This window comes from Cervus elaphus, chromosome 4, assembly GCF_910594005.1.
Source record: "Cervus elaphus chromosome 4, mCerEla1.1, whole genome shotgun sequence".
NCBI lineage: Eukaryota > Metazoa > Chordata > Mammalia > Artiodactyla > Cervidae > Cervus > Cervus elaphus.
The window spans coordinates 56,234,153-56,247,659 of record NC_057818.1 but is presented as its reverse complement, the minus strand read 5'-3'; the positions used below and the strand labels follow the sequence as shown (position 1 = coordinate 56,247,659).

The 13,507-nt window shown below is 39.2% G+C and overlaps 1 protein-coding gene across 1 annotated transcript in view; it reads left to right on the top strand.

Annotated features, from left to right (window-relative positions):
• Window positions 1-11,966, top strand: part of SLC6A16 (solute carrier family 6 member 16) — a 31,317-nt gene extending 19,351 nt beyond the window's left edge. Inside the window, exons 9-11 of the mRNA XM_043900616.1 lie at window positions 10,921-11,107; window positions 11,460-11,661; window positions 11,857-11,966. Of these exons, the coding sequence (XP_043756551.1) occupies window positions 10,921-11,107; window positions 11,460-11,661; window positions 11,857-11,966 (499 nt within the window). The remainder of the gene's footprint in view (window positions 1-10,920; window positions 11,108-11,459; window positions 11,662-11,856) is intronic.
• Window positions 11,967-13,507: the final 1,541 nt, after the last annotated feature.

The following is a 13,507-nucleotide window of genomic DNA, read 5'->3' as shown; positions in this document are numbered from 1 at the left end:
TTGTGTTTTACTTTTTTAATTCAACATATGCTTGGAAGATTCATCTGTATTGTTGTGTCTTCCTCTAGTCTGTGCTTTTTAATGCTGTATAATATTCCAGTAAATGAACATATCACAGTGTATTTACCCATGCTACTACTAGTGGGTATTTGTACAATCTTTCTAGTTTTTGGCTATTGAAACAATGTTTCTCTAAACATTAAACATTTCTAAATATTATACATTTTCCTCGTGCACTACAAAACATGCACATTTTTAAAGGGTGTATAAGTGAAATTGTTGGAGTGTAGTTATCTATTCAGTTCAGTTCAGTCGCTCAGTCATGTCTGACTCTTTGCAACCCCATGAATCGCACCACACCAGACCTCCCTGTCCATCACCAACTCCTGGAGTCTACCCAAACCCATGTCCATCGAGTCGGTGATGCCATCCAGCCATCTTAGTTATCTATTACTGTGAGACAAATCACTCCAAAAGTAAGTGGCTGAAAACAGCAGTGGTTTATTATTTCCTTATGATTCTGTGGGTTGACTGGAAAGTTCTCCTGGGTGTGGGTGGGTTAACTCACACGTCTGCATTCAGCCGGGCCCTGCTGTCCATGGTGGTGGCTGGGCTCACTCTGCTTGCACAGTTGGCAGGTCAGCAAAGCCTGTTCTCTTCCAGGAGGCCTCACCTTGTGGCTGGCCTGGGCTTCCTCATATGGCAGCTCACAGAGAATAAAGGTGCATTCAGAAAAATGTCTTGAAGCCTAAGCATGGGAATGCTCCTGTTGTCACTGCTGTTACATTTTTTTTGTCAGAGGAATTCGCAAAGACACCCCAGATTCAAGGAGTGGGAAAATAGACTTTGTCTCTTGATGGGAAGAGCTGCTAAATACCATGACCATGTTTCTTCAGTCTACTGCATCTATCTTCTGCTTCACTGCTGCTGCTAAGTCACTTCAGTCGTGGCTGACTCTGTGCCACCCCATAGACGGCAGCCCACCAGGCTCCCCTGTCCCTGGGATTCTCCAGGCAAGAACACGGGAGTGGGTTGCCATTTCCTTTTCCAAAGCATTGAAGTGAAAAGTGAAAGTGAAGTCGCTCAGTCATGTCCAACTCTTAGTGACCCCATGGACTGCAGCCTACCAGGCTCCTCCGTCCACGGGATTTTCCAGGCAGAGTACTGGAGTAGGGTGTCTGCTTCACTAGATAATGCAAACTGCTTTCCACAGTGTTGATAGGAAACACACTGTCTCTGTGTCTTGTCTCTCACACACACCCATTGCTTAATTCCGATACTAGAATATGGCTTCCCCGATGGCTCAGTGGTAAAGAATCTGCCTGCAGCGCAGGAGACACAGGAGTCGTGGGTTTGATCTCTGGGTCAGGAAGATCCTCTGGAGGAGGAAATAGCAACCCACTCCAGTATTCTTGCCTGGGAAATCCCATGGACAGAGGAGCCTGGTGGGCTACAGTCCATAGGGTAGCAAAGAGTAGGACATGACTGAGCATGCATACATGCACACACACTACACTAATCCTACGTTCCAGTGTTCGCTGACAACTTCTTGTCTTTATCCTGAATTTTATGGTCAAAATGCTGTGTTCAAAACTTATTTGGGCTAGTTCTTTCTCCTCAGTTCAGTGTGGTTATGTTATTCACTTGAAATACAGTTATGTTAATTTGTTTCTGTTTGTATGACATTTTAGGGCCCCTAATTTTATTTTATTAAACATTAATATGGATTCCAAAGACAAAATTATACAAGAAGATACAGAGAAATATCACTCTCCCACCATCACTTCAACCCAATTCCCATCTGTCCTCTGAAGGAAGCTCATTATTTTTTACTTTATCCTTCTGGTATTTGTAAAAATAAGTAGAAAAATGTATATTTTCTTATTTACTTTCTTTCTTACACACAAGATGGCATACTGTATATACTCTTGTTTTTCAGTTTTAAAGAATTTAAAAAGATATCCTAGAAATCACTCCTTCACATTCATTCCTTTCTTATTAATTTGCCTTAGGCCTAGTGTTATTGCCTGCCATTCTCTATATCTGCTATTTTTCTATACTTTATAGAGTTCTCATTGCTGCTAGTAGGAGAGCCCTTATTATAGTTAATAATTGGACACCATTGGGATTAAAATCATTTTCTCTTTGAAAGATTCCATTAAGATAATGAAAGTACATGTTACAAAATTGGAGGAATTTATATATTCTGTACACAGTTGATCTTTGCACAATGCAAGTTTGAATTGCACAGGCCCACTTACTTATATGTGGATTTTTTTCAATAGTACTACAGTACTACATGTCGGGTGATTGGCTGGATCCATGGATACAGAACTGGATACGGAGGAACTGCAGATGTGGAGGTCTGACTATAAGTTAAAAGTGGACTTTCAACTGTGCAGAGGGATGGCTCTCCCAACATCCCATTTTTAAAAAATATATAACTTTCAATGAGCTTTTTAAAAAAAAATTTATTTTATTTTTGGCCATGATAGGTCTTTCTCTAGTTGTGGTGTAAGGGCTTGGTTGCCCTGCAGCATGTGGAATCTTTCCAGATCAGGGATCGAACCCATGTCCCCTACATTGGCAGATGGATTCTTAGTCACTGGACCACCAGGGAAGTCTCTAACCCCCATTTTGTTGAAGGATCATCTACATGTTATTTGGAATATGTAAAGAAATCTTTCAACTCAATGAGAAGACAAACAACCCAATAAAAATGTGTACTTAACTTTTTACAGTTTAATTAGAATTAATATTTTACCACTTTAAGTGACATGTAAAACTGTATCGTCATAAGATCCTTTATCTTCCCCACTTTGTTTTATGGTTGTCATTTGTACCACATACACTGAAGTGAAGTGAAAGTGAAAAAGTTGCTCAGTCGTGTCCGACTCTTTGCGACCCCATGGACTATATAGTCCATGGAATTCTCCAGGCCAGAATACTGGAGTGGGGAGCCTTTCCCTTCTCCAGACATACACTGAAAATCCTATCAAACAATGTTATAAATTTTACTTTCAACTGACATACATATTCTCAAACTTAAGAGGAGAAAAATATCAAGCTATATTTACCTGGATATCATTTTCGTTGCTCTTGCTTAGTTTCTGAAGTTTGAATTTTCCCTCCAGTATTATTTCCATTCCATCTGAAAAACTTTTAGCATTTCTTTAATATTAAAGACAAGTTGGCAATGAATTTTTTGAGATTCTTTCATCTAATCATGCCTTTATTTTACACTTATTTCTTGGAGGAATTGTGTGTTGACAATCCTTCTCTTTCAGTACCTAAAAAATGTACTGTTTCTTTCTGGTCTCCATTTCTGATGAGAAACACAGTCACTCAAATTGTTCCCCTGTGTATAATGCGTTGTTTTTCTTCGGTGGCTTTCAGATTAAAAGCAACTTAAAAGAACTGAAGTGTGGCTGATACACAGTGTCGCTGGCTTCAGGTGTACAGTGAACCGCACACACAGATCCATGTATTCCAGATTTTTTAATGTTTAGTTTTCATTTGTTTGATTTTGATGTGTCTTGGCATAGGTTTATCAACTCCTGTTTAAGTTTCGTTGAGACTCTTGAATCTAAAGTTTTATGATTTTGACCAAATGCCAAAGTTTCAGGGAACTTTTTCAGCCAGGCCACTGACTATTTCTTCTGTCATCTTCATTCTTTTATTTAGCCACTCAAGTGAATTTTCTGTTATTGTATTTTTCTGTTATAAAATTTTCCACTTAGTATTTTTCTTGTATCTTTTGTCTGCTGATAGTCTGTCTTTCTACTTGTTTCAAGAGTGTTTGCTCTGACTTCTCAGATTATGATTATAATAATTGCTTTAAAGTCTGATAATTAAAACTTCTGTGTCATTTTGGGATTGTTATGTATTGATTATCTTTTTCCTTGTGATATATTGAGATTTTCCTGATTCTTTATACATTAAATAATTTTGTGTTGTATATAGTTATTTTAAACATATATGAGACTGTATTCATTTTCTTTGGAGAATTTTTTTTTTACAGTATTATGAGACAACTGCCCTGGTTAGATTTGTGTTGTAAGTTTCTTCCCACCTTCTGTGGGCTGTGGTCCCAATGTCAGTTCAGTTTTTAATTTCAGTGCTGTTCGGATCCATTTAGTTGTGTGCCACTAATAGTTTGGAAGCTGGGCAGTGATATACCTTGTTTTCTAGTTGTCCAAGTCTTTGGAATGCTGTTTAGGGTCATATATAACCCTGTGCTGCCAAGAATTTCATACAACACTTTATGGGATTACCTTCTTCAGCTCCTTCTTACCTGAAGTCTCCCCAACACTTTCCAGTTCTTAAGAAGCCCCACTACTTGGCTTTCTGCCTAGAAAACTAGAGCTTTAGTTTCCCTGCTCTGCTACTAATTTCATCAACTTCATCTGCCTCCAGGGCTACACATTGAGACAATAGAAAAAAATATTTAAAGTAACAGGGATTTTCCTCCCTCATCCATGTACTTGGAACCACTGTTTATTTGGTCAGAGGAGGATTTCCATCTCAGATGTATAGGTACTTGTCCAGCCACCTCTGTCGCTGCAGGATTGTCTGACATGTTTGATAAAACAGAAAAGAGCAAGAAAAATCAGGGGATATCTCTTGTTCTCTCTGAAATTTGAGGCCTCTTTTCCTTGGGCCAGAAATATCGGACTTTTCTCTTGGAATTCTTTACGTCCATACTCGATAGACAGTTCTTGGTTTCAGGCTACTTTTGAGTCCAGGTCAGGAGATACTATAGGGAAAAATCATTGTAAATTCACTGCTAATACAGTGGTACTTTGAATTTGGCTTTCCTTCTCCGAGCTCCCTGTTGCTACCATTTACTTTTCAGAGTCCTTTCAGGTACGGGACTTTCAGTTGCATTAAATAAAAGTAGGGTAGAATGTACATCTGAACTCTGTAGTTTCTGATGAGAAGGCATTCAAAAAATATTCATCCTACTTGGAATTGGCTAAGCTTTGTAAATTTGTAAATGTGTATTTTTCACCACTTCAATAACTTAACCATCATTCTCTCTTTAAATATTTTTTCTGCCTCATTCTCTCCTCTCCTTTTCGAACTCTGAATTACGTGTATGTATGTTAAACTCTCTGTTACTGTCCTGTAAGCCCCTGAGGCTCTGTTCACTATGTTCTAAAATATTATTTCCTCGTTTCCTCAGATTGTATAATACTATTGATCTATATTTAAGTTAACCAACTTACCTCTGATTCAGTCCATCCTACTACTTACTTATCTTATAACTGGACGTTTGTACCTTTTGACTATCTTCATCCAGTTCCTCCTCCCCACTGCCCGGATGCATCTGGTAACCACACATCTGATCTCTTTTTCTATAAGTTTCTTTGTTTTTGATGTACAATTGACCTACAGCACTGTGTTCATTCTTGGCACATAACACAGTAATTCAATATTTCTCTACATTTCAAAATACAAGTCTAGATATCATCTGTCACCATACAAAGATATTACATAAATGTTGGCAATATTCTCCACATGGTACAGTTTATACCTATGACTCATTTATTTTGTAACTTAATCTCCCTCACCAATTTCTCTCCTCCCCTGACACCTCCCTTCTAGAAACCATCTGTTTGTTCTCTGTAACTATGATTGTATCTATGACTCTGTTTCTGTTAGTTATGTGCATTCATTTGTTTTTTAGATTCCATGTATGAGTGATCTCATACAACATTTGTCTTTCTCTGTATGATTTATTTCACTTAGCATAATATCCTCTAGATCCATTTATATTGTTTCAAATGGCGAGATTTCCTTATTTTTTTGTGACTGAGTAAATATTTCATTATATATATATATACACACACACATATATATATGTAGTTGTTGTTCAGTCACTCAGTTGTGTCTGACTCTTTGCAACCCTGTGGACTATAGCCTGCCAGGCTTTTCTGTCGATGGGACTATCCCTGCTAGAATACTGGAGTAGGTTGCCATTTCCTCCTCCAGGGGATCTTCCAGACCCAGGGATTGAAACTGCGTCTCTTATATCTCCTGCGTTGGCAGGCAGGATTTTTTTTTTTTTTTTTTTTTTTTTACCACTAGCACCTCCTGGGAAGCTTGGGGGTGTGTGTGTGTGTGTAGATACACATCTTTATCCATTCATCAATTTAAAAATTTTTATTTTGGAGCATACTTGATTAACAACGTTGGGTTAAGGTGTATGGCAAAGTGATTCAGTTTTACCTATTATCCATTCATCTATTATGGACATTTAGGTTGAGTTCATATCTTGGCTATTATAAGTAATAATGAACATGGGGTGCATATATCTTTTCCAATTAGTGTTTTCATTTTCTTGGGTAAATATCCAGGAGTAAAATTGCTGGATCATATGGTAGTTCTATTTTAATTTATTGAGGAATTTCAATACTCTTTTCCAGAGTGGCTGCAGCAATTTACATTCCACCAACAATGTATAAGGGTTTGCTTTTCTCCACTTCCTTAGCAACACTTTTTATTGTTGTTTTTTGATAATAGCTGTTCTGACAGGTGTTGGGTGATAGCTTGCTGTAGTCTTGATTTGCATTTCTCTAATAATTAGTGATCTTGAGCATCTTTTCATGAGCCTGTTGTCCATCTCTATGTCTTCTCTGGAAAAATGTCTACTCAGTCCTCTGCCCATTTTCTAATTGGGTTGTTTTTATGTTGAGTTGTATGTGTTCTCTATATATTTTGGATATTAGCCCCCTGTTGGTATATAATTTGCAAATATCTTTTCCCATACAATAGGTGGCCTTTTTTGTTTTATTAGTAGTTTCCTTTACTGTGCATAAGCTTTTAAGTTTAATTTGGTCCCATTTGTTTATTTTTGCTTTTGTTTCTGTTGCCTGAGAAAATACATTGTTAAGACTGATGTCAAAAAGTATACTAAGTTTTCTTCTAGCAGTTTTATGGTTTCAGGTCTTATGTTTAAGTCTTTAATACATTTTTAGTTTATTTTAGTATGTGGTGTGAAAAAGTCGTTCAGTTTGATTCTCTTGCTTATAACTATCCAGTTTTCCCAACACCATTTATTGAAGAGGTTGTCTTTTCCCCATTGTATATTCTTGCCTCTTTTGTCACTGATTGTGGTGTCTTAATTTTCATTTATCTCCTGGTATTTTTAAATTTCCTCTGATTTTTTTCAGTGACCCATCGGTTGTTTAGTCGCATATTGTGTAGCCTTCATGTGTTTGTGGTTTTTTTTTTTTTTTTTTTAAATTTTTGCGGTTTTTTCCTTGTAGTTGATTTTTAGTCACAGTCTCACTTTGGCCACCTCATGCGAAGAGTCGACTCATTGGAAAAGACCCTGATGCTGGGAGGGATTGGGGGCAGGAGGAGAAGGGGACGACAGAGGATGAGATGGCTGGATGGCATCACCAACTTGATGGACATGGGTTTGAGTAAACTCCAGGAGCTGGTGTTGGACAGGGAAGCCTGGTGTGCTGTGATTCATGGGGTCGCAAAGAGTCGGACACGACTAAGCAACTGAACTGAACTGAAGTGTTTGGTCATAAAAGATTCCAGTATGATTTCTGTCCTCTGGTGGGTGGGGCTGAATCCTGGGCCCTCTAATGGTTAGGACTGGGTCTCCATCAAGCTACCTGGTTGGCCTGAGGCATCCCAGGACTGGTGCCAACTGACTGGTGGATAGATCTGGGTCCTGGGACTAATAAGCTAGAGGTACATTTCCAAAATAGCACTTGCCAGCTCACTGTCCTTGTGGTAGAATGAGTTCCCCAAAATGGCTACTGCCGGTGTCTTTGTCCCCAGGATGAGTCCCAGTTGTCTTCCTCCTCTCTGGGAGGCTCTCCCAGATCAGCACGTGAGTCTGACTCAAGCTTCTTTCAAATTACTGCTTCTGCCCTGAGTCCTGGAGTTTATGAGATTTTGTGTGCACCCTTTAACAGTGGAATCTCTATTTCCCATAGCCCTGACTCTCCTGAAAATAAGCCCCACTGACCTTCAAAGCAAAAGATTCTGGGGGTTCGTCTTCCCAGTGAAGAACCTAGGGGATGGGGAGCCCAATGAGGGGCTTGTACCCCTTCCTCCCTGGGGAGAACCTCTACAATTGTAATTACCCTCCCACTTGTTAGTCACCTGCCCTGGGGTTTTTTTTTAAATAGATATTTTAATATCCCTGACTGTTATGTCCTTCATCTGTCATTTATTACTCTATTTTATGACTTTTATTTACTGGTTTTTATACTGATCAAGGTCACATTTTTCTCTTTCTTCATTTGTTTACTTTGACTGGAGGTTGGACTTTGTGAATTCTGTATTTTTGAGTGTCTGACTTTTTGTTGCCTTCCTTGAATGAGTATTGATTGAGCTTTGTTCTAGCAAGTAGTGACACTTGTGGTTCAGTTTGATACTTTTGAGGCTTGATTTTAAGCTTCAGTAGGGTGGGTCTAGAGCCTGCTTTTCTTCAGGAGTCCTTCAGTCCCATTCGGAAGGCATGGCCCTTCTGGACTCTCTACTGAATACCCCATTCAGATTGGATATTTTCCAGTTATTCTTTATATATAGCCTTGCGGATTTTCTTCCTATATGTGTGAATCTTAAAATTTAGCACACACTCAACAGGCCAGATGCAAATTTCTGGAATTCTTTTTCTTCGTAACTACATTTCCTCCAGAATTCTTCCTTGGAACTTCCAACTTCCTTGACCTCCCCGGGCTCCGTTTTGTCTCCCCAGCTCAGTGAGGCTGCCGTGGCTTACTTGTGGTCTTCTCTGCTCTGCAGTTTAGAATGTGCTTTCAGGCAGAAAACCAGGATGATTACCTGGTGCCCCTCATTTGTTTTCCTTCTCTCAGGGATCGCAGTTCTGTACTGCCTGTTACCTAATGTCTAAAAACAGTTGTTTTATACATTTTGTCCAGTTACCTAGTTGTTTAAAGTGGGAGGATAAGTTGTGCCCCTGTGCCTAATTGTGAAATTAGAATTATCCATACTGACTTTTAAATCTCAATTATTTTTTATTTCAAGAGGTTCTGTTTCATTTTTGAAAATCTTTATGGTCAACTTATAGTTTCTTGTCCCCTGAAAATATTTCCAAGCTTGTCTTTTATTATTTAAGCATAGTAAACTTAGTTGTATTATACTTTTTTGTAATTCTAATATTTGTAGTAACTTTAGGGATATTTTTATTGTGCTATTTCTCATGAAGTCTTTTTTTGTGTGTAGTTCTCTCCATGTCCTATTTTTTTGACTACTATTTGTAAGAATTCTTTTAAGGCCTAAGAAGAGGGTATATTCATCCAGATAGGACTTTTGCTTTTACTTGATACATAGGGACATTAGAAAGACTCTAACTTGAGCTTTTGTGACAACCAGGGTCAAATATTTGGGCTCCAAAGTTTAAGCTAGGGCTGGCTGTGGTTATGACATTCAGGAACCTTAAAATTTTGCCCTTGTTTTGCTCTTTTCTGAAGTAGCCTTCCTTGTGTTCCCTGTGGTGTGGAACAGTTGGGTGTAAGCTTCTGGTTCATTTTTTATTATTAAAGGTGCAACCCTTTGAAATGCCAGATTTAGGGGAAGACCTTCTATTCTGATCCTTACTTTGGGCATGCTCTGGTGCTTTTACATCAAACTATGCCTGGAAACTTCAGGTATGGTTTGATGTATTTGACATATCCTTCGAGGCAAAATTGCTTTGCAAGGCTTCTTTCTCCACTGCTTTTGTTTGTACTCTGATTTTTGTCCAATACTATAATTCCTTATTATCTTGTCAATATTTTTATTTTTCAAGATTTAAAAATATCTTTGAGTCTTTTAAATTATTTCCAGTGAGAAGTTTGGTCCAAATATTTAACTTGCTTATTACCAGAAGAGCATATAGTATTTTATTTTCTAAAATGTGATTAGAAATGCCACTTTGTTGTTGTTGTTCAGTCTCTAAATCATGTCTGACTCTTTGCGACTCCATGGACTACAGCATGCCAGGCTTCCCTGTCCTGCACCATCTTTCAGAGTTTGCTCAAACTCATGTCTACTGAGTCAGTGATGCCATCCAACCATCTCATCCTCTGTCCTACCCTTCTCCTCTTGCCTTCAATCTTTCCCAGTATCAGGGTGTTTTCCAGTGAGTCAGCTCTTCAAATCAGGTGGCCCAAGTATTGAAGCTTCAGTTTCAGCATCAGTCCTTCCAGTGAATATTCACGGTTGATTTCCTTTAGGATTGACTGGTTTGATCTCTGCCACTTGCATTTTGCTATTATCAGCAAACCTTCCATTGAAGTTCTTATAGAGCAATGAGCTAAAGTTTTAAGGATTTATAGGAATTAGCCCAAGTGAAGAATGATGGTGGGAGTGGGGGTTGGTCTTGAGTATGAGGGAGCATGTCATGCCCTGAATCTGTAAGAAGTTAAGTGTGAGCAGAGTAGATCTGCAGAAGGTCATGGGGTAAGATAAAGTTTAGAAAATAGGACCCAGATCAAAAAGTGCAAGAAGTTTCTCACAAAATAATACAACTTCATGGGACTGTTATGCATATGGTACACTTAAGTAAATGCTATCTGACATTCAGTTATACAAAGCTTAGAAGGTTGACTTTCACCTGCTAGTCTAAGAAAGAGGTAGGGCGTGAATAAGGGGTAGGGAGTGAATAAAAGACCCCATCATTAGAGCAGGGACTCAGAGTTTCCAAGAACTCTATAAGACTCAAGAAGACCATAGGAAAGGCTTCTCCTGCCCCATCCCCTCAGGGTCATAAATTATCCAGGCTCATAAAAATTCATGACTTTGAAGGTGGGTGGTTTCTAGGTTTAATCGCAGGCTCTACCTTACCCAGATCAGTAACATGATGTCCTTTCTTATCTGGAAGATAAGGGAAAAGCAGGTCATTTTCTAAGGAGCAAAATGATTCTTTGTGATTCAACTCCTTATCCTCAGGAATATTGAAACAATTTTGAAGCTGGTAAACATGGGGATACTGCCTCCTGAGGCCCAGCCACCTCAAAATCTGATTGGTAACCCAACTTCCATCTTCACCTCCTGGTTCAACAGCCTCTCCCACCCCATCAAGAAGGAGGTCCTCAGCCATGTGTCTGAGTGCAACTTAGAGGAGCAGTTTTTGAAGGTCAGTAAAAATAGGTGAATGAGTCCTAGAGTTCCTTCAAAACCTTTTGTAAAACAGAAATTTCAGCTTTTATTGGCACCAGAAAAAAAAAAAAAAACAAACCAACCCAGAAGCACCAGGATAAGCTGCAACCTTGGTAATGCAAAGAACTATAGTTTGCAGAATGCCCTTCTATGAGTAATACTAGGTGGATTGGTTTTCCATGTCAGAGGGTCAGCTTGGAAATTTGGTTTTCTCAGTGACGCAGGGGTTTTAAGAAATTTTTCAGGAAAGATAGAATATGTCTCTGTATTTTTGTTGTTTTTGTTAAATTCAAGGACACTTTAACTCCTGCCCTTTCTCCCCTTCACAGATTAAGGAGAGCACAAACTTTGCTTTCCTGGCCTTCATTGAAGCCATGTCTTTTATTCCTGGGTCTATCTCCTGGTCCATCCTGTTCTTCCTAATGTTGCTGAACCTGGAGTTGTCCACCACGATAGGGATCACACATAGCATCATTACCTCTCTCCAGGACATCTTTATTTCTGTCCAGAAATATACAAAGCTGTTTACAGGTACTCTGACCTACATGTGTATACCCATCAATGACCCTGACTTCGTTCAGATTCTTATATGGCCCTAGTCTATCACCTCTGCTTAGCCCTTGTTACCCAGCTAGACCTGTGACCTTGATCTAAATCCAATGTTCCCTCCAGTGGTTGTCTTAATTCTCATGTTCCTGTGTGGCCACTTCTTCACTCGACCTTCAGGCAGCTACTACATCAGACTGCTGATTGACTACTGGACAATCGTCCCTATAATCATCATCATCATATTTGAAAACTTGGCTGTGAACTGGGCCAGAAAGGCCGGCAGGTGATAGCTTGGGTCTATAGGGAAGGTTGACCCCTTTCTTGTTGCCTCTATTTTCACTTGATGAGAGTGACATAGGGACCCTTAACTTCAGGGAACTCCAGGCTCTTCTGAAAAACTTTTTTATTAATTCATTCATTTAACATATTTCTGGGGTGCTTAATATGTGCTGGGAACTGTTTCAGTCATCAAGGACAGAGCATTGAGTAAAACAAGCACCCCTGTCCCCAGGGAGTTTACATTCTAGTGGTAGAGATTCATAATAATAACCAAATGAACAAATACAAATGTCAAGAGGTGATAACTGACAGGAGAAAAATCAAAAAGTGAGATAAGATGATCAAGAGTGGGAGTATATGCTATTAATAACTTTGATAGGATCGCAGAGAAGGCTTCTCTGATAAGGTGACATTTGAGCAGACTCCGGAATGAAATGAGAGGAGGAACCATGAAAAAAATTTTGAGAGAGAATTCCAAGTAGGGAAAACAGTAAGTACCAAAGCAAGAGGAAGCATCATTCCTGAAGTTTTTGAGCAAGAAGGAAATCAGAGATTAGAATAGAATGCTATGAGATAAGGCCAGAGAAGTGATGGGAGATGATGTTAGGACCTTTTTAGCTATGGCAGGACTTAGTTTCTTTATGTAGAATGAGAGAGGAGGCATGGAAGAGTTTTGAGAAGGGGACTGACATTATCAGGTTTGTTTTTTCCAAAAAGATACCTATGATTGATTGTTGTGTGGTGAAAAGACTATGAAGAATCAAGAGTGAATCAAGGAGAGCAGTTAGGAGCTATTGTAGTATTCCAAATGGGAGCTAACGAATGGCTTGGACTAAGGTGGTAGAGGTGTAGGTTGAGAGATGTGGTCTAATTCTGCAAGGAAAAGCTACTAAGGAAGAGGGAACAGGATAATCAGAAACATTAAACATAACTGTGAAAGGAAGAGTGGGAACATCCAAATAAAATACAAGGAATACAAACAACTCCCAGGCCCAATTTTTAAACAGGCAGATGTGTAGTCACCCACGTGGTATAATTTAAGGGTAGAAGCTTCAGGTGGCAGTGTTTTCAGCTGACAGTGGTTCTTGGAGTCAGTTTACTCATTCATTAACTCACTCACATGTATCTTGAGTCTTTGTGTCAAGAAAGTCTTGTGGTACTGGGGTACAAATGAATGGAATAAGCTCCTCCTCTCAAAGAGTGCAGAGTCCAAGGAGGAAGACACATATGAGCAGACAATCCCAGTACAAGATGGAAAGCCTATAGTAGAGGTAGTCAGGGACATTTAGGGGCATCTGGAGAGTTGGGGAAAGCATCCTAGGTGAGAGGATGATTGAGCTTAGCCTGGACAGATGAATATGTAGACAAAGAGGGAGAGAGAAGGGCACTCTAGACCAAAGGACCCCACTTGTGTATTCATTGAGATTGAGAACATGCAGTAAAGGAGGCTGAATATATTGGCTGGAAGAAGCTAAGAAAAGCTCAAGGAGGGTTAAATGTTACTCTTTTAGAGTCTGTGTTGTTCACTATGGATGCCCAGCAACTAGAA